The sequence below is a fragment of the Pipistrellus hanaki genome (genome assembly GCF_964339955.1).
Source record: "Pipistrellus hanaki genome assembly, chromosome: 2".
Taxonomy (NCBI): Eukaryota; Metazoa; Chordata; class Mammalia; order Chiroptera; family Vespertilionidae; genus Pipistrellus; species Pipistrellus hanaki.
In genome coordinates, this window is record NC_140504.1 from 40536512 (window position 1) to 40558312 (window position 21801).

Consider the following 21801-nt stretch of genomic DNA (forward strand, 5'->3'; position numbering starts at 1 on the left):
AAGTTATTAAATATGGTATTATTAAGCTTGTTATCATACATGCCTGTGATTACTGCTACCGTTACAAAATCAGACCAGGGATTTCAGTTTGTCTCATTTCCCATTGTGCTACCCAGAATCTATAAGCAAAATTGTCGTTTTTAAAATGCACTTTGCATCACACAAATATCACTTTATCTCATTAGTTATAGACCAGGGCAATAAGAAAAAAATTCAGAGTACTGAGTACTTGATGCTGAAAGAAAGGGAGGGACTGCAGTAGAGATGGGGATAAAAGAGAGGGTTGGATCGTGATGTCTCAAAGTGTGACAATAATATATCCAGGCCTTGCTCCAGACCCACCAACTCAATCTCTGGGGTACAGCGGGAATCTGCATTTCTAATAAGCCCCCGTGGGAACTCCTGTGTACCCTCAACTTGGAGACTACAGTGCTCTGGTGTGTAAGCATAAGTGCCCCGGTGTTTTTTTTATTTATCGATTCAGAACTTCACCCTTCTCCCCATTTCTCTCAAGGATCTTTGCATCACACCCAGGTAATGGAAGGTCTTTTTATTTTAGACTCATCATTCCTAATGGCAGAGGGGAAGGAGAAGGGAAAGTAAGTCCAAGATGAACAGACAAAATTCAGGAAGGAATCACCCTTTAAAGAAATGCTTACTTTCTGGTTCCTACCTCTTTCCCTCTGGACACTTGAGGTCAGAAACTTTTAACTATCAGGGACCAAAGTTCCTCCTTTTGGGAGGAGGCTGGAGACAAGGCCCCCTCTCTGCCAGGCCTGCCTGAGGACAAACAACCTCCAGCCGAATTAGGGTATTTATTTCCCTGGTTCAGTTAACCTTGAAGACAATTTGATAAGCAATAGGGATTGAGAGAGAAATATGGCATGAGCTGCTTAATGATTTCAGTCAACAATGGAAGTGACCCCAAAAAGGTGGTGATCCTGTAGGATTATAACAAGGCTGAAAAAGTCCTAAAAGCTGGTGATGTCACAGCCACTGGTTCGTCACAGTGCAACGCGTGACTCATGTGTCTGTGTGTGATGCTGGTGCAAACAAACCTACTGAGCAGCAAATCATATTAAAGTGTAGAACATACACTTAGGTGCAGTGCTTTTGATTAGATAACAAAAAGTGACGATGTTACTGGTTTATGGTTTACTATACTTTGGATCCTCATTGTAGAGTGCACAAAAATAGCATGCTGTGTTACGCCAGCATCAGCTTCACACGTCTCGTGTTTATCCCGCTGCTTGATTACATCATTCCTCTTGTGCTTGATTTAATCTTGTGTTGTTTTATAAATTGAGTGGGGCCTATGTGCACAGTGTTTATAGAGTCCACAGTAGTGCGTAGTCATGTTCCAGGCCTTCACGCTCACTCACCGCTCACTCACGGACTCACCCAGAGCAACTCCAGGTCCTCCAATCATGGTAGGTACCCAGACAGGCGGACCATTATTTACTTTACATACATTTTTTTTCTATCCTTTTTCTACGTGTAGACGTTTATATACACAAATATCACTGTGTTACGATTGCCTACGATATTCAGTAACACGCAATACAGGTTTGTAGCTTAGGAGCAACAGGCTACACCATACAGTCTAGGTGTATAGTAGGCTAGACCGGTGGTAGGCAAACTCATTAATCAGCAGAACCAAATATCAAAAATACAACGATTAAAATTTATTTTGAGAGCCAAATTTTTTAAACTTAAAGTTCTTCTAACGCCACTTCTTCAAAATAGACTCTCCCAGGCTGTGGTATTTTGTGTAAGAGCCACGCTCAAGGGGCCAAAGAGCCACATGTGGCTTGCGAGCCGAAGTTTGCCGACCACGGGGCTAGCCCATTTAGGTTTGTGTAAGTGCACTCACTCTATGATGTTCACACGTGCCAAAACTGCCTAACAATGAATTTCTCAGGATGTATCTGCTGTTAAGCAGTGCACGGCTGTATAAATAAGACTTTCTTTTATACATGGTATGACAAATACAAAGTTTACTAAGTATTTGAAATACTGAATATATGTCCAAATCCATCCCTTCCCCTCAATTAATAATCCCTGCAGAAAATCAGGAGGATACTATTTAAAAACACACACACACACACACACAAAAAAAAAACTATTGGAATAAAAATGATATCCAGGCCTGAGTTCACAAACTGGCAGGCTTGCAGGGTAATTTTGCCCGCAGAGAGATTTTGTTTAGTCTGCAAAGTGTTGCTGTTGTTTTTAATTTGAATTAGTTGCCAACTTTAAGAAAGGCAACCTGGAATTTTTACATAAAAATCCAAATTTCCAAATTCTCCTGGAAAAGTGCAAGGCTGTTAACAAGGTAATAACTGGCAAAGCTTGATGGCGGCTGCTTCCTTCAGATGAGTTCTGTTTAAATGGAGGCCCACGACGGAGCCAGCCCCCAATCAGTGCTCACCCCTTGGGCCCTATGTATCACTGGCGTTTGTGGCATTCGGCCTCACCAGGGGAATGAGCACTACCAGCCAAATGAGGTAGCAGTTCTTTATGGTGAGTTTCACAGCAAGGGGGCAAGGGGATTAGAATCAGAAAAGAGTGCTAATGTTTTTCTGCATCTCATTTAGAAATAAAGAAAGTGACCTCTGAGTAAACACGGGGCGGCATTTGGGTTGGACCAGGCCTGGGGGAGGTGCACTCATACATCCTCCCTCCTCTCCTGCCTCTCACCCTCTTACCCACCCAGTGCAGAGCAAGACAGACAGGAAGGAAATGCAATGGCCACCATCTTGCAGCCCTTGGTAAACATCACTGACAACTTGCCGCCTCCATTACCTTCTCATCCCAGAGAGACTTGAAATGAAAAACCTAGACCCCGACCCTCGGGTCCTACCCACCTCTCCCCCCAAGACACCCTACATAAAGGAAGGCCACAAGCAGCCAAAATTCTAGAACACAACAGATAGCAGGCTGGGGAGGCCGGGGCCTAAGTTTCAGGTTTGCAGAGCAGGTTCCCTTAGCACGTTGGTTTGTTTGATGAATAAGCGACTCTGGGCCGACTCTGGGCGAGTTCCTCCTGGTGTGTTAGCTTCCTTGTTTGAAATGTAAAACCAGGAGGTTTCTATCTCAAAAGTAGGTAATTATAAATAAAGTCTTTCGTTCATCTCCTACTGCTAAAATCTGTGAAAACCAGATGGGTAACAATGCCTCCTTATCAGCAAGCTTCCCCAATAGGTAAGTGTTAATAAAGGATGGATGGAAAGCATAAACCAAGGTTCAATTCTAGTATCCAGTAAGCTGCCCTGAGTGAGGGTCAGTGACAGTGTGTCCTGGGAAGTCACCCTTCCCCGAGCTCTGTAATGGGGGGGACAGTAATAATTATCTCCCCATTCCTGCTTCCAAAGGATGTGGTAATGCTTATAAACCACTTGGAATAATACCTCAGGAACAGGCCGACATGTAAACAGGTCACATTCATGTTATTATTAGTCTTACCTCACAAGACGCCGCAGTGGAATGAGAACTTTATAGGCACCTGGTAAATATGACTAACGGGCTCCCGATCTCCCAGTGAGGAAAAGGGAAGGGGGGGGATAGAGGCATCGAAGGAAGCCTGGATCGGCACCCACCTCTGTTCTGATGGATACTGGTTTTCAGGCATCATCTTTGGCATCTGCAGGGGCTGATGTGGTGGCCGGGGGACCGCGAAGGTTTGCTGCTGTGGTCCAGGGTCTGGAAGCGAATGGGGGGTGGGGGCCGGGCCCACCCCTTGCACGGGGCCCGCCGCAGCAGGGTGCACGGAGGTGGGCAGAGTCGCCTGAGGTGGGGGAAATAGGGGGTTCTGATGGGTGGGCGACAGGGGGGTGGTAGGAGGAGTTAATGGCTTGAACCCAGAGGGAGGCTTCCTATCGTAGGCACTGCAAAAAGAAAAAGAAGGAACCAGTGAGCTACAATGAAGCCATTAGCTGGGTCCCCAGGTCCAAAACAGAACGTTGCAGCCCTTGGTTGCCAGGAAATGACAGCATTAACATAGTTAAATTGCTGGCAGCCCTGAGGGAGTATTTGTACCTCTGAAAAGTGACAAACACACTGCGTCACAGGGACTATTTAACACTTCTAGTGATTCTTCTCAAAGATAATTTTAGCCTCTGCTTCCGGTTTCCTTTCTTTCCCCCCCTTCCAACTGAGCTCTCCATGCATGTGTGTGTAAGGTGCCCGGATGGGGCAGAATTTGTGTGTCGGGAGGAGTGTCCCAGACCCTCTCCCAAGGATTCCAGGGTTCCCAGAAATGAGTCAGAATCTTTGTTGAAGACGAATTTCTGCTGCACCATCACTTGAATTAACAACTCTTGTCCTCCCCATCTCCAGTAGATCTATGTTTATCTCCTAGAGCAAAGAATGATTTAAAAATAAAGCCTCGTTCCTGAGCCTGGATATTCTTAAGTAAAGGGCACAAGCATCAGGGCTTGTTCATATATTCTGATTTGAAGATTACCTCTTTGGTGCTTAAAGTTCACATTAACATATGATAGACACGAAGGAGTCTATATTCCCTCCCTCGAAGTCACAGATCAAATATCCCAGGATTCAAGGGTTTTTCCCTCAGAGGGGGCTCAGGACCCCAAGCACTGAGTCCTCTCACCACCCCAGCCAGGTGAACAGTTTTGCATTTCATGCTCAGCACAAAGAAAGGCCAGTTTGAGTGGCCTACACCTAGAGGATTACACTGCGGGAAAGATGGGGTGTGCCATCCTGAGTGCCTGCTGAATCATATTTGAAACAGTCAGCTCGAAGGCTACTTCCTGGCCAGCCTTCTCTGGCTCCACTTACCAATAGTTGTAGAGGCACTTTTCTCCGTAGTTAGCACCGAGAGCCTGCTCATGGCTGCAGGATGACAGCTCGGAGGAGGGGCTGTGCAGCTCCCGTTTGATCTTGGTTGGAGGTGGGGCATGAAGCACCACTGAAACGAGAAGAGGGAGGACAGCCGGTTAACAGGGAGCACAGTGCTTCCTTCTGCAAACCCTGAAATGAGCTGGTTGTTCTTGAAACTCATGTCAAATCACATGCCAGAGAAAGCCAAGTGCTTAAATATAGAATCTTCCATCTAAAACCATTGAAAAGTTCTTTAAACTCAGAAATGATCCATCATATGACACTTTTTAAAAATTTTATTACTTTTTAAATCCTCACCCAGGGATATATATTTTTATTGATTGATTGATTGAGAGGGAGAGAGAGAGAGAGAGATCTCCAGACTGGGGATCGAACCCACAACACAGATGTGTGCCCAGATGGGGAACCTGCAACCAGCTGAGCCACCCAGCCAGGGCCAAGTGTCTTTTCCAAATTTCTTTGGTGTTGGGTCTGCTTCCCAGAGGCTCTGAAACACTTAAAAAATCCTGCAGGTGATGCTCCCCAATGTAGGTGTGATAGAAAACCAAGAATTGCAGGCATGAAGAATTTTGTACCCAAAAAAGACAAAACAGCCAAAAACATATTGGTAGACATTACACATGAACTCATCAAAGACTTGAAATTCCTCTGGCAAATACATTTCATATTTGGAGGCATATTTATAAATTAATTATGTGACTTTTTAAAAGTCCCTCCACAAGCAACTCTAAATATCAGGTCTGAATAGGAGATATTCAACTTTAGGGGCATTTTAAGCCTTTTAAAAGCAAAGGAGTACAACAAAGGACCAGACCACAACCAAGGAAAAGCTAATTGTGTACAGGAAATGTCCTGGAAACCTTTGTGCTTATGTCTGATTTTCCTAGGTTAATGAAATAGCGCACAGAGCTGTTGCTTTCCATTTGGAAGTTAACTGCATAGTCCACATGCAATTTTGAGAAACCAAAGTAACAAGAGTTTTTCAAGTCCAGGTGACTTAGATATAGCAGCTGAACCCAAACTGAACTAAATCAAACCAGGTTTGCCTTTTCTGCTTATCTAGGCGCTACTCATTTTAGAGGAAGCATTTTACCCAAAGTAGGACAAACTTTAAAGATACTGCACTGTGAAGGCTGTTTTCTTCTTGTTTTAGGTCAGAATTGCTACTTTGTCCAGCTATCCTGGAGGGTGGGGGAGGCGAGAATGAGTTAAGCATTTGTGTTAGCCACTTTCCAGTGTATCAAAGGTCTCATTAAATAGCTAACCACAGTCAGTGCCCTGGGATCCCACGAACATTTTGTTTGACTTAGTGTTTACTCCTAAAATATTTTTCAGGAGATTGGTAAATTCTTTGTGATTAAAGGAGGTAAACTTATAGCTAAACAATCCTCCCTTTTCTGTCTAATAAGACTGAACAATCCTCAGGCCAACTGGTTTTCCAGTGCCTCCTCCAACCACGAATTCTGGTCTCAGAAGTGAGCAAATGAGACAGGTGAGTCTATCACTAATGACACATTTATAAAGCAAAGTCCTGCCAGTGACTGACTGGAAAGGACAGGTTTTCATAATTTCTTTCCTACAGAATGCTAACTGCTATTCCTGAGTGCATGAAATACGTTCAGAACTGGAAGATTATATTTAGAAGCCATTAAGAGTCTCTCCCATGATTTTTTGATGGTGACATCATGGCAGCCATTTCTCAGTTGTTATCTAATGTTGTGAGACATTCAGACACAGAAAATGGAGAGGCTTGTTATTGTTAGCATCTCGTTGGTAAACGAGAAGGGAGAGTCAGACAACTGGACCCAGAAACCATTTCTCCAAGGCAGCACTGCCCCTTCGTCACGGCCTCTTCTCCTACTAGTTTTCCATAACAGTTTTGGGAACACAATGAGGAAAGGTGATGATGCCCCAATGTGAACAAAGGTTCTGTGTCTACTTTTCTTACTTTATCTAAAGAAAAGAATTTGCAACCCCTGTTTTACCTAAGTTTAGAAAGTAAATGATTATGGTACCATTCAATATTCTCGTTTCAGATTTTAGAAATGTCTTGACATTTTCACGATATTATTATAAATATTATCAGTCCTGCTGAGAAGACTAATACCAGAGGGTAAACCATAGCTGCCCGAAAAAAAAAATTATATGGCTTCAGGAACAGTGCATATCTACTTTGCAAGAGAACAGAAACTGCCTGATAATTCCAAGTCTTGATTTCTTTAAATGTACACAGCACTCCTAGTGTGGACCGCACCACTTTAGCTCTAAATTATTACCTTCTCTGACCCCCAAATTGTCTTATACCTGGGATCCTATGTTCTCTACACAAAGGACTAGTAATTCAAGTAATATCTGGTGAGTGCTATGGTCTGAATGCTTGTGTCCCTCTCAAATTCATATGTTGAAATCCTAATGTCTATTGTGATGGTATTAAAAGGTGAGGGAACTTTGGGAGATAATTGGGTAAGGAGGGCAGAACCATGTGAGGATGCCAACTTTCTAGACTCTGAAGAGAGCCCTCACCCAACCATGTGGGCACCCTGATCTCAGACTTCCAGCCTCTAAAACTGTGAGAAGTAAACTTGGTGTGTTTTTTTTTTTTTAAATAAGCTACCCAGTCTATGGTATTTTGTTATAGCAGCCTGAATGGATTAAGACAATGAGTGACTGAATGGATTAAATTTCCAATTAATTCTTAACCATATCTAGCCTACAAAGCTAGACACAATGATAGTCATGAATATTTCTTCCCCAGGAATCAACCATTTATAGGAGAAAGAAGAGAGTGGAACACAGCAGGAATGAGAATTGGAAGTTTCACAGACCACTGATAGGAAAGCCATTAGGGGCCCTGTAAGCAGTAAGAAAGAAGGCTCAGCTCTCCAAAGGAACTGCTGAGCCGGGAGATGTCTAAAGGATTCTGATTATGGCACGCGTTAGGCAGAGATAGTGATGTATATTTAAAGCAGGAATGAAGAGCCCAAGGAATGCTCCTTGGCCTTTAGTCTGTTCCTTCCTTTGGTAAATGAGACAGTGATGCTACTTTGAGAAATAAAGAAAATGGCACAGCACCTTGCAGATGGTGCTATGATATTGTGTAATTATACACTTTGCTTTCAAAAATAGTGTCTTAACCTTCATACAGGCGACTTACTGAACGGTGATGAGACCGAGGGCTATAAAGCATGGCAACAAATTGAAATTGAGAAAGAAACATGAACTCTAAAATATTTATGAAGTTTGAAAATAAATGCCAAAGGAGTTGACTATGTGAGTTGATAAGCATTTTATACAATTAAGAGATTTTTCTCAGAGTGACAGAAGATGGGCCCATAAAGCCCATGGTGCTCTGACAACAACTCCTGGTGAATATGAACCACATTCCTTATTGTAAAGATGCCAATCATTCATTTGCTGAGCATCTTCTATGGGCCAGGCATCCTGGAGGCACTGGGATATGATGATAAGCAAAACAGACATGATTCTTCATGGCATGTATAATTTAGTGAGGAATCTGACTTTTAGCATCTTCTCACAGATACAATTAGAGTTAGGCTAGGGCCTCACAGTCCACTTAATCTAGTCCCTTACATTAATAGGTAAGGACCCCGGGGCCCAGAGGCATTAAAGGAATTGCTCAAGGTCTTGGAGCTGCTGCTAATAGAAGGGAGAGGAGGCAAGCATTCCCCACTGTCATTTTGGTAATCAACCACAGGGAGAGAGATGGGAGACATTTCACTCACCCAATTTGTACATTAAAAAATAGAGGACATAAAGCTTTTTTTTCAACTAAAAAAAGAAAAACACATTACACTTAGTTCAGGGGAAACATGCATAAGAACTAATATCTCTGGGAAAGAACAAGGGAGACAGACCAAGAGAGAGGCAGCCTGACAGGCCCTTTAGCATCTAGTACTTTGTGCTGAGTTACGCTTACATACATTAAACCCAATAAAAATTCTCCCCAAACTTACGTCCACTGCCTCCATTTTATAAATGAGAAAACCAAGGCTTAAAAAAGGCGAGTAATCTGTTCTAACCAGATTATATCTGTTCATAGCTGTAAGTGGTCAGAATTCCCACCTAACTAGTTCTCAGCCATTCCGTCACATTGCCTCCCCGATGAAACCTGACAGATAAAGACTATATCATAAAGGGTTTGAAGGAGACAGGGAAAGAGATGGAAAAAGAAGACAACACGGAAGAAGAGAGGGGAAGAATACATTTTGCCAGCTCTCAGGGTCTGTATCCTCATGTTTACTGAATCTGCACTCTCCAGCTGGAGGAACACCTGATCCACCTGCATTCACACAAGGACTTAACACTTTCACCTATCGCTAGGCCCAGGATCCCTCCCCCCTCCTACTGGCAGCCGACATCTCTTGCCTCCAGCAGCTTCTACTTCTTACAGTCCTTGCCTCCAGTTCTAGTGTTCCATCTAAAAGATATCATTCTCCCCTCTATATGCTAGCTGACCAAAATAGTCTGCTCTTTTAGACAACTGCAGGCACTTTGGAAAACTTGGTATCTTCTACAGACAGACAGTAGCTTGCCAGACATGGCACCATTGCCATGAATACCATCTCTTCACAAGCCCTGCCCTCCTGAAATGGCTTCTTGACAATACTCTCTTAATCCCACCTCTGAGGCAAGAACATTTTCAGTGAGCTATTTGGACCTTATTGGACTACGAGACTCTGTGAAGGACCCAGGCAAATACAAATGAGATGCTCTGCTTGTCTGGGGTAGGAAAGACAAGGGTGGCTGGCTGACAAGATTTTAAATCCATATCTGTGAGTGTGCACAACAAAGAACACGGTATGGTGGCTTTGTAGGCCATTATAACACCATTTTAAATTTAGATATGATGTTCATGAATCAACCAACTTAACTTCATAATTACTTTTTTTTTTAACTAGGGAACTCCATGAAAGAATTTTCTCTCTGACAAATTGAACAAAAGTCACGTCTGATGCTAACCAATGCAATAAGTCAAGTACAATAAATAAAAGGCAGGAGAATTAGAATGGAAGAAATATAACATCATTATTTACGGATGGCCTGGTTGGGTTCATAGAAAATATAAAAGTATCCACAAAATATATACAAGCTAATTTACCACAATCATTAGGCCAATATATAAAAAGAACTATTTCCATACACTGTAACTAAAACATGTGAAACTGAAAAAAATGCATCTACAATAGCAACAAATAACATCAAATACCTAGGAACATATCTAATAAAAAGCATGTAAGATACCTCAACTAAAAACTACAAAACCCTAAGAAAAATTAAAGAACTCTCAATAAAAAGAAGGATATGGCATATTTATGAGCTGAAAAGCTTATTATAAAGATATGAATTCTCCCCAAACTTATGTTTAGGCTCCAGGTAACCCCAAACAAAATCTCAGCACTACATAGGAATGAGAATGAAATGTAAATTACATTCAACATGGAGTTTCATAAACATGTTGAGCAAAAGAAGCTAGACAAGAAAGGGTACCTACTCCATGGGTCCATTTGTATACCATTCAAAAGGAGACAAAACTAATCTGTGGTGTTTAAAGTCAGGGTGAAGGTTACTCTTGAGTCTGGGGGTAGTGCCGGTTTAGGGGGCACAGGGAACCTTCTTGTCTTCTGTAAGTTCTAGGTCTTGATCTAAATGTTTATGCAGTTGGTGAAAATCTATCAAACTGTACTCTTATAATCGCTATGTGCTATTTCCAATTAGGTTTCTATTTCTTTGTTTTGTTTTGTTTTTTTTGTTAAGGAGCCCTATCCATCATTAAGATGTCTGAAATTTTATCAATTCTTCTGTGATGGTATAGAAGCAGTCTTTCAAAGAAATACCCCACTCGTTTTAAAATAGAAAAAAATAGACAAGTTGGCCCATTCAAGAGAAACAGTAATTCCCTTTGCTGCTAAAATCTGTTCCCTGCCCACAAGCACAGGCCTATGGGATCTATAGAAGGAAGCTACCCATGCCGGTGCTGGCTGTGAACTTCACTGCTACAGCCTCCAGGATCAAAACAAAGGAAGACACTTTTGTCAAGTGTTACGATGAACAACAATTTAAGTCACAGGAAATTGTTTTGCTTCTTTTCTTAGAAAGACAAAAAAACACCTTGTCCAATAAACCTTTACTTTGGTGTTTCATAATCATCGAAGTTGTAACATGTCGCAGACTGTTGTGAATACGTACAGCACGTATGCAGTTGTCAAGTGTTAAAGAAGTTGCCAATCCGTTACACTGCAGTGTGAGAGGGAGGACGACCAAGCCAGTCCTTGTTTGTCCTGCTTCATACACGGGCTTTGCCTGCCTTCCACCGGTTGTCATTCAGATCTTGTTTGGGGGGGGTTTCCCTCTTCTCTTCCGCAGTTTCATTACCTTCATCTGGGGCAGACTCGTCTTTCCCACACCAGCTGTGCAGGACTGACCTTGGGGAGGACCTTATTTGGTCACACTCGACAGCATGATCTTCTTACTTTACATGGAAAGTTGCGTCTCGTGCGGAAGTTGACTAGAACGGCATGTCCACGAGGCTGCGTCTCAGGTGGCCAGCCTCAGTCTGCAGAGCCTCGTGGCACTTTGGAACAAACATGATGTGGAACCTACACAGTCGTGGTCAGAAACTTCTCAGGATTCCAGGGACATAAACCTGAAGTGAAAGTCTATTCCTAAGCTTATTACTCTCTTTGCCACCAGCTTTAGCTCACTGTTCCTTTCTTAAACCATCACCACCCATCCTCATTTCCCACCATGGTAGGAAATATGTGCTGTGTAGTTCAAGAATGTGAGGATGAAGGAGCCTGAGGCATTTGCCCATACTATTCTTGGGATGGGACAGTGAGTGGAACATGAAGGCAGGCAAAGGGGAAGACTATCAAGCAGACGGACATGTGAACATAAGGTGACACTGGCAAAACAGAACCGAAGAAGCCACCTGGAAGGCAGGTATGGCTTCTTCTCCCCTGACTTACCCCTGACTTGTCAGAGTACCTATTGCCAAAGATCAAAGGGCTTAAGCCACCAAATGCAGCATCCCTTGGTTTTCTTCGATTTGAAGAATAAAACAAAGCAAAAGGCTTACTTCCCAACACAAGTCTGCCTGCCCTCAGCTCTGTCCCTTTTTAGGACACAGTTTGAGACAAAGCTCAAATAGCTAATCAGTAAGAAAAAAAGAGGTAGACAGTATGAGGCTTATTTTTTAAGTTGTCCCATATTACCGGAAGAGGTCAGAAATGTTTTTATTCTAGGGCTGAGATGATTAGAAATTCATTTCAAGCATGAAATATATTATTAACAGCTCAATATTCTTTGTGATTGCTATAGCAGCACTAGTGAGTGACAGGGATATGGCACCCTGATCTGGGAAACAAGAGGTTCAGGGGAGATAAAGTACTAAGTGGTTCTGGCACTTAACAAAGAACATCTGGAACAGGAGAGGCCTTTTGGATTTCCAAACCAAAGAAGAGACGCGCTCAAACGCGTTTCATGGTTCACACCTATTCTGCCTGGAAATTGTTTCCAAAAATAAAAACTCTTAAGTGTTATCGAATTTAGTTAGGGGGCACAGATTCTAAATGAAGAATTGGAGGAGGTATAGGGGAGGAGGTTTGCCATCTTCTTTAATATCTGACACAGCTAAGATTTGAGAGCATAGATTCAAACGTTGAATAGAGTGAAAAATCACCCATAAATCAATTATTTAGTACACTGCTACTCCTGAACATGCACAAGCTATCTCTGACCCAGTAATCTCCATCTGACTCACTGTTTTTACCAGTGCTTTATTTTATTTACTTATTTATATATATTTTTATTGATTTCAGAGAGAAAGGGAGGAGAGAGAGATAGAAACATCAATGATGAGAGAGAATCATTGCTTGGCTGCCTCCTGCATGCCCCACACAGGGGATCGAGCCCACAACCTGGGTATGTGCCCTAACAGGGAATCTAACAATGACCTCCAGGCTCATAGGTCAACACTCAACCACTGAGCCACACGGGGCTGTACCAGTGTTTTAAAGTCAACACAGTAAGAAGGATATCAGCTATGAGAATAGACAACAGGAGAGTTCCAGACTTAAACAGGAGAGACTTCCAGATTTAAGGTTAGCATTCCTGTATTTTGCACTTCTATATATCCTTTTAAAATGTATCTTAAAAAAGTCAAAACTACAAAACAACCAGTCCTCTTAAAAAACTTCAGTGTTATGGGGGAGGGAGGCGGGAAAAGGTAGGCAGATTGTTAAAAGATTGAAGATGGAAGAGACATAACAATAAATGCAATATATGGTTCTTAATGGAATCCTAGATAAAAAAACAGTATCAATATCAGCTATAAAAGACATGTGGGGGCAACTGAGGAATTCTGAATATCAGTGAATAAAAATTAATTTCTATGTAGAAGAATGTCCTTAATCTTTGGAGATGTACACTAAAGTATTTGGAAGTAAAATATCAAAATGTCTGCAACTTACCTCAAATGATCCAGAAATTTAAAAAAAAAATTATATTCAGAGAAATGAAACAAATGTAACAATGTTTTAAAAATAAATCATTAGAACAGGTATAATATCACATCTCCGAGATAGTTAGAGGAAAAAAAATCCTTTATCTATGGTTGACTAAAAAGGTCACAAGTAGATGTGTGAAGAACTTCAAAACCATGCATTCACACGTGAGGAAAGTCACAGAGGCCTATTGCCAAAATGAAAGGATACTGACTTGTTTATTTGTACCTTTACTATGTTTGGATAACAGCCCCAGGAATCTAAAATTACACAAGAACAAATGTTGGTCATACCCTAATTTCTAAGCCAGTGGTTCTCAAATTTTGTGTGTGGCTCTGGCCCATTTAGGAAAGAGAAGGGAACACCCAGGAGCGGACAGAATGAAAACTGCTACTCCTGTCAACATGACTATTGCCCATTGCCCCCTCTGCCAACTGATGTTGTAAAATGACATCAATTACATAAGTACAAATATTAACAAAACTGAAATCTATTAGCAATCCCATATAGATATTAATGTAAATAAGCTAAAACATACATCCAACTCAAGAACACAAAGCATTCTTGGGGGAAAACATGGAGAACACCCATTCTTTGTGAATATATATGCCCAAGAGGTTTAGAACATTACCAAAACAGCGGGACAACTCATTAGATTTCATCCCAGAGTATTTAAGAGGATATAGTGCAACCCTGGCCAGTTATTCAAAATGGTTAGAGCCTTGGTACAAGCACTCAAGTGTCACAGGTTCAATTCCCAGTCAAGGGCAGGTACATGGGTTGCAAGTTCAATCCCCAACTCTGGTGGGGCGAGTGTGGGAGGCAACCAATCGTATATCCCTCTCACATTGATGTTTCCTTCTCTCTTTCTCAAATCAATGGGGAAAATATCCTCAGGTGAGGATTAACAAAAAAGAAAAAAAAAAAAAAAAAAAAGAGAGAATGGTGCAACCAACACCAACCTGTGAAGGTTGACAAAATTAAAAATAATTAAAGTTTTCTTCCTTGAGGTTCTCCTTTATGCTCTTCCCTCCAAAGCAGCTGGTTTGGCTCCACCTGCCTATAAAGGCTGAGCAGGGCCAGGGCCAGAAGTTGGAAATGGGTGGCTGTTGGTGAGCACAGGAGACTTGGTTGGAAAGTTTGTAAGGAGGACATTCTGAGAGAAGGGAAGTGTGCTGAAGGCGGCCTGCCCTGTTTATTGGAATCCCGAATTAGGAGAGTGCCAAAGGCAGCGCCCCTAATTATTCCTTGACTTTTCCAAACAAGCCTTGTGTGCTTCCCCAATCTCGGTACCTGGGCTTATCATAGGTGCTCTGAGCCTTAAGGAAAAATGACAAGTGTTTCTGGGGGCTCCAACTGGTCCAACCTCGCTTGTCAGCCTAGGAGATCAGAAAGGAATGTGGAGCTGAAGACCTACACTGTGTGGGAAGAAAGTATGTGGGAAAATCCTCTGTACATTTATATTCTGGGAATCAAGGATGGATGTAGGACTCATGTGGAATCAAGGCTTTCCGTGTAACTCGTGGTAAATATGACAAACATCTCGTACAGCCAAAATCTAGGTAAGCATACCACATACAGGGGCAGAGATTCCAGGCAGGCACATTCTACAATCTCAAACTACAAGAAAAGCTGAATTTTTCCTGGACAAAGTCCTACAAGAAGCAAGCAAGGTAGAATTTGGTATCAGTAAGTATAGGAAACGACCTCTTCAGGACTGATGGGAGGCAATAGAATTCAGAATTTTAGGTTGGTGATTAACCATGGTGGTGGTGAAGGGTGGGTGGGGTTATGGTGTGGATTACCTCAGGTAATTTCCTCCTTGTCCTGTTTTCTCAGTAAGGACCCAAATACTATCCTGCTAATGGTTTATTTCAGGGCCCTAGGGGTCAGTTTCAACATGAGGAAGCACAATTCATTAGTTAACAATTCTAGAAGGCCTTCCTATATCATCTGTACAAGAAATAACAAAAAAGCCAAATTAGCAACTGATAAAGCTAGTTCCTGGAACATTTGGTTCCAGGAATCAGATTTCTCCTAAGCTGTGGCAAAAACCTAGTCAGCAGGAGAGAGGCTTCAGGAGTTGATGTGTGAACAACAACAAAAAACACACTCTTATTTTTCATGATTTAGAGCTAGAAACTTGGGATAATATAATCAGCTTAAAAAAAGAACAAGTAAAGAAAAAAGGCTTTGAACTTCTGACATAAGCTATGGGAAAAGATAGAGCGAACCAATAGGGTTAGGGCTACATTAATATAGAAACAGGATCAACCCGAGAGCGAGACTTAAGACTTGATGATCCTGCATAAAAATGCTGGGGAATTCCAGAGTGAAAGGATAACCAATGAGACTGGAGCCAGGTCTTGGTCCAGTGGGAAAAGAGGTGAGGGAGAAAGACACCTTTCTTGCCCATCAGAGTAGATGGAAATTTATACCAAGTATTTGGAAATTCAAGAGCTGGAACCTGTTTTGGAATGCAAGCCAGGAATACTGTGTTGGTGAGCTCGTATTATAAAACTTATTATAAAACTGGTGCACAAAATTCGTGCTCAGATGTGGGGGGATTTCCTTTAGCCGTCCTGCACCCTCTCCAATCTTGGACTTCCTTCAGTCTGGGACCACTGGCTCCTAACTGCTCACCTGCCTGCCTGCCTGATCACCCCTAACCACTCTGCCTATGGGCTTGCTCACCCCCAACTGGCCCCCAAGGCTGGCCTGTGCGCCTTCAACTGACCGCACTCTCCCCACCCCAGCCTGATCACCTCCAACTACCCTCCCCTCCTGGTCTGATTGCCCCTAACTGCCTCTGCCTTGGCCCTGCCACCATGGCTTTGTCCAGAAGGATGTCCGGAATAATAATTATTATCCTTTTATTAGTATAGATGATAGGTACTTACTTGATAGTGTGGAGACTGTCTCCAGAGAGCCCTCTTTCAACTCACAACAGGGATGGTAAAAAAACAGGCTTAGTAGGGTCATGAGAAGATCCTATATAATAAAAGCCTAATATGCTAAATGTCCAACGGTCTGTTCGACTGTTCGGCCAGTCGCTATGATGCACATTGACCACCAGGGGGCAGATGCTCTGACCAGTAGGTTAGCTTGCTGCTGGGGTCTGGCCATCGGGACTGGGCAAGATGGGTTGAATACCCCTGAGCTCTCCCACAGTTCCTCCCCTACGCTGATCGTGCATTGGTAGAGTGCCTTTGCCTGGCCTGTGCCCTCTCATAATCCGGGACCCTTCATGGGATGTTGGAGAGCTGTTTCAGCCCGATCCCTGGAGGCCAGGCTGAGGGACCCCACCAGTGCACAAATCCATGCACAGAGCCTCCAGTTATTTCAGAATTCTGATAATGGAAATCCCAAAGCCTTAAATATCACATTAGAAAGCAAGGGGAGCTTAGTTCTAGCAGATTTGGCTCAGTGGATAGAGCATCGGCCTGTGGACTTAAGGGTCCCAAGTTCAATTCTGGTCAAGGGCACGTATCTTGGTTGCAGACTCCTTCCTGGTCTGACCCTGGTCAGGGCTTATGCAAGAGGCAACCAATTGATGTGTTTCCACATCAATATTTTCTCTGTCTTTCCCTCTCTCCCCCATTCTCTCTAAAAAATGAATGGAAAGATGTCCTTGTGTAAGGATTAAAAAATAAATAAATAAAAATAAAAGTAAAGGGAGCTTAGACAAGTAGTCCAATATAAAAAATACACAGGGATGGGCAAAAGTAGATTAAATTGCCAGCCATCATTACCTAAAAGATAAATTGTAAGAATATAAAATAATAATAATATGGCAAAGAATACAAGTAATACAATAAGTAATAAATAATACAAGTGTAAACTGTGTTTTGCATACTGACAACTGTAAACCTATTTTTGCCAACCCCTTGTATAAACAGCATCAGTAGAGAGCAGTATCTGAAACAACTCTAAGAGGCCACCTGCAAAGGCAGTGGAATTTCTCCCAGAAAACAGGAATTAGAGCTCCTGATAGAGTTTCTCCCACCCGGGTTTTAAATCAGACAACAGGATTGATACCACGGAGGAGTTAACACCACAAGGCTGTTCCCTGTAAACCTCTCTTCCATTTTCTGTTTATCTCGGATCACCCTAAATCTCTGCTATGGACTCGAGCTGACAACAGCAACACGGGTCTACGTGGAGCCACAGATAAATGTATTGGGCTTGTAGAACTTTCCTTTCTCTGGGGAAATGCTGGCGGGATGTAGGACTGGTGCTTGGATGACAAGATGCGGCAGTGCTCACGTTGGCGTGGAGAGGGACGTGTCTGGACATTTTGTTTGCACAAGGCTGGTGTTAGTTTATGCCCTCACTGCTCTCTGGAATGTGGAATATGTGCTACAAGACAGACTCGACAGTGGAGAAGCCCAGCTCCAGAGACGCCAAAGCACATCAGCGGTTTCAGCGTAAGGCGCCCCCCCACCCCACTCCCACCAGGTTGCAGCTCCCATTGGACCCCAAAACAAAGTCCTTCTGGCTAGAGTAAACGATAGAAATAATGGTTTTACACGTATAACGAGACTTTAATTTCTCTGTGGGAAGGGGTGGGGGCTGACCAAACACGGGGATTATACTTTACAGGGCCTTATTCGGGCATTCTTCACACTGCTGGGATCGTACAATTTAAACTGAGGTATGTTTATATTATCTAGTGGCTTCATAGAATGGGGAGGAGAGGAGGTGATTTAGAGGTTTGCTTCTACTAGTCCCAGCTCAATGATTAGAACAACCCCCCCCCAACATTTCCTCTCTCCTTCGCTCCTCCCCCCATCGCCTCTTTCAACAATAGTAGCAGCTGGTCGGCAGGCCAGCACATGGTTATCTCAAAATCAAATTTCCCCCATGAAAGTCAGTTTGGGAAGTCACTGTATCATGTACAACTGCGACTCAAAAGTTGGTCAGCTCAGGCTGACCACTTGAAATGTCGGGGGTGGGAGGGTGTCCTGCCCTTCATGGGAGCTCGAGGCTTCCCCTACCTGTTCACCCCCCCTCCAGAGAGGAAAACATCTGGTCCGATTCAAGGATGACACCCCAGTTCTGGAGGACAGTGATGGGATATGGGATAGCTTTGGCTAAGGAGAGCAAAAGTGGCCCTCAAGGCGGTTCCCCTCTCCAGCTGCAAGGAGCTTGGAAGCTGCTCCTCAGCAGGGGAAGAAGTGGGGGTGACAATGGGTCTTCCGAAAAGAGTCCCCAAGGCTGACCAGTGGTCCAAGGACAAGTCTTATCAGGATAAAGAATTTGGCTGGTCGTGTTCTTGGTCATCCACTCGGAGGACCAGTTGCTAAATGGGATTTGGGATGCTGGCCTTGTCCTCACTTCACCTCTATCAGTACTAACAATAATGACACGAGTGACTTTTTTTTTTTTTTAAGATTTCTATTCTAAGTCTGGCTAAAATAGAAGGAAAGAGATTCTTTGTATTAATGCTTCTTCTCTCCTCCTCCTTTTAAAAGAAGTGGTTGTGCTAGGAAGAGGGGCCCAATGAGGAATGTATGTACCAAACCAGGGATGTCCTGACTCACAGAGGGGGAACTGGTTAGAAACGAGCGTCTATCACGGAATAGCTGCATCTCATTCTTGGCACGAAACTGCAAACCTTTCAAATAGTCCTTTCCAAACAGAAAACTCTCTGCTATCAATTAAAGAAGATAATTTAATACCAATGGTCGTAGAGAGGGTTTTTTTTTTTTTTTTTTTAAACTCAGATAAACTTCCTTTAAGAGCACACCAGAATTATTTTGGAAGTATAGATTAGATTTGTGCAGTGCCTTTTCTTCAAAGAACTCATTTATCCTACTAATTGAGGCTTGCTACTTTAGAATTCTGAACAAGGAAACCCAGAGGCCTTGAATGTGAGAGCCAGAAATTAAAAGGAGGAAAAGGAGCTTAGAAAGGAACGGGCCCACTTTCGATGGAGGTAGGGCTCGTGTATTCATAGACATGGGGCACTTTCACAAAAACACCGTGTATAGGACGAATATTTCTAATTGTGTAAGATGTCACCCCCCCAAACTTGTGGGTTATGGAGACACCCAAGCATTTGATAGTCAAATAAAAGGCTTGTCCGCGCCTACAAAGCTGACCTCGAGGAGAGTCAAGACAGAAGGAAGTGGTTCCTTTGGTTGTGAGTGCACCGCCCCTTTCCACTGCCACAGGCTGGATGGATCTTTTCAGACCTGCAGCTGTGAGACCTGGCTTCCACCTGGGGTCTTTGGTTACCTTCCAGCTGAAGTGACTGCTGGGACGAGAAGGTGACTGACTGGCCTGTTTAAGCCAAAAGGAGGGGCCAAGTATGATTCATACCATCTACTTTCCTGGGGCAGCTGTTCAGAAAATTTTTTTTATTTTTATTTTTTTAAAAAGTATATTTTATTGATTTTTTTACAGAGAGGAAGGGAGAGGGATAGAGTTAGAAACATCGATGAGAGAGAAACATGGACCAGCTGCCTCCTGCACACCCCCTACCGGGGATGTGCCCGCAACCAAGGTACATGCCCTTGACCGGAATCGAACCTGGGACCCTTCAGTCTGCAGGCCGACGCTCCACTGAGCCAAACCAGTTTTGGCTGTTCAAAAATTTTTAATAAATATTCAGTCTTTACCAATAAGATAGACAACTATTCGTTTAATTTTCACAGCTGAGAAAGAGGCCTAAAGAGAGCTCTGTCCTCCCCACTGGAGTGCTATCAGAGATGACGGGATGGCTTCCCCTACCTTGGGTCAACCTTAGCGTTTCCCACGGAGGGCTGCTCACGGTGGAATGCACCATTAGGTAAAGGGGAAACAGGGCATTTTTTCCTGAAAGGGGGGGGAAAATGCAAAGATGAAACCTTCTCTCACATCCCTTCTATAATGTATTTCCAATTTATGTAATTCTCATTTACATTGGCAGTAAAGGGAATACTTGAAATAGGATCTAAGCACTGTGGAAAAATTTATCTTCCAATTTAAAATTCATCTTTAAAACCTGACAGGAGAAAAATCCCAGCTAGGGAAGGAATCGGCGCCTCTCGCCATTCCTTCTATCTATAGCCCTCCGCCCAAAGCAGCCCCTCGAGGGTGTCAGGGTGCCTGAACTGTGGCTGTTCTCCCGCACATGCTCTTTCTGGGAAACACAGCATTAGCTGCACGAAGGCTAAATGCATCCCTAGGAAGACTTGGCTGGTGTGTGTGTTTAAAAGGGGAATCGGAAAAGGAGCAGTAGCCCTACGAGCTCTTTTCTATTTATCTCTAAGGTCATCCCAAGGACTCTCAGCACTCAGGTCTTGAGACCCCCTAAGAGGCTGGACTTGGGGGCTGTTGAAAGATGGGGTGGGAAGGGAACATTAAATAGAGAATGTGGTAGGGTGCAAAAGACATCCACCAGGTACTGGCTGTGTACAGAGCAGGTGCAATGGCTGGGACAGGCATGAGGAAACATAAGGCAGGGATTCTCTGCTATTGGAGACACCTAGAGCCAAAGAGAATTTGTTTCCTGTGTCAACAGAATGGAAATTGGGAAGCAGGGACGAAGTTTAATATTGCATCAAGATACCCAACACTGCGCATTAAAACCCTATGCTGCTTTCTCCCTAATCCTCCAGATTCCTATTCTAAGAGGCAACCATTGAAAGTTTGAAAGAAGATTCCAGGCTGGTGGGTGAGGAAAGGAATTAAAAGGGACTTGAGGAGGGGCAGAAATGTTCTGACTCGAGGTATCCCTCAACACTAAATTATTCTCTACCAAAATTCAGGTTAGGAAATTTAAGGGGAGGCATTCCAGGATCTGGTCTTTACAGCGGGGCGGTCACCTAGAAGAGACCCCCCCTCCCTTTTCTAGTCTACCCTTTCTATGCGAAAAGCATGAAAGACCCTCATTAAGTGCCCTTTCAGGCAATTACAAAGCGTTTCCAGGCCCTGGGCTGAAAAGTGTTTATGTAAGCTGAAGTCCTCCTCAGCAGGCACAAACACCAGCATCCTTTCACACAGCTGATAGCTAGGGTTACCTCCTGAGAGGCTTCAGACTCTCACAAAAGGACAAGCTGCCCAGGCCTGTTCCTCTTTTAATAGAGAAGGACCAACTTACACGGAGGGGACGATTTCAGAAGAAAAAAACCTCCTTATGGCAGAACACAGATGCAAACGGCCTCATTTTGGTGGTGAGGACAGGGATTAGGGACGAAGAAGAGCTCTTTACAAAACCCTGAGGAAATGGCACTGGATTAACATGAAGTTTTGTTTTGCTGTTTAAAGGATTGTCCCTTCTATGTGCATCGTGCAGCTCTTCGGGTAGTCTGTGAGGCGCTAGCCGAGATCCTGGAGGATGTTTAGGGATTGTTACCTTGGCTAGTGTACCCCTAGAACCTGGTCTCATCCTGGGGTGGGGCTACCCTGGCTCTGGGGTTGCTGCTCAGAG

At 43.3% G+C, this 21801-nt stretch overlaps 1 protein-coding gene across 1 annotated transcript in view; it reads right to left on the reverse strand.

The window, feature by feature from the left end:
* Positions 1-21801, reverse strand: part of ETV5 (ETS variant transcription factor 5) — a 58040-nt gene that overhangs the window by 24579 nt on the left and 11660 nt on the right. Inside the window, exons 6-7 of the mRNA XM_084872566.1 lie at positions 4801-4930; positions 3600-3887 (exon numbers count right to left, since the gene is read on the reverse strand). Of these exons, the coding sequence (XP_084728692.1) occupies positions 3600-3887; positions 4801-4930 (418 nt within the window). The remainder of the gene's footprint in view (positions 1-3599; positions 3888-4800; positions 4931-21801) is intronic.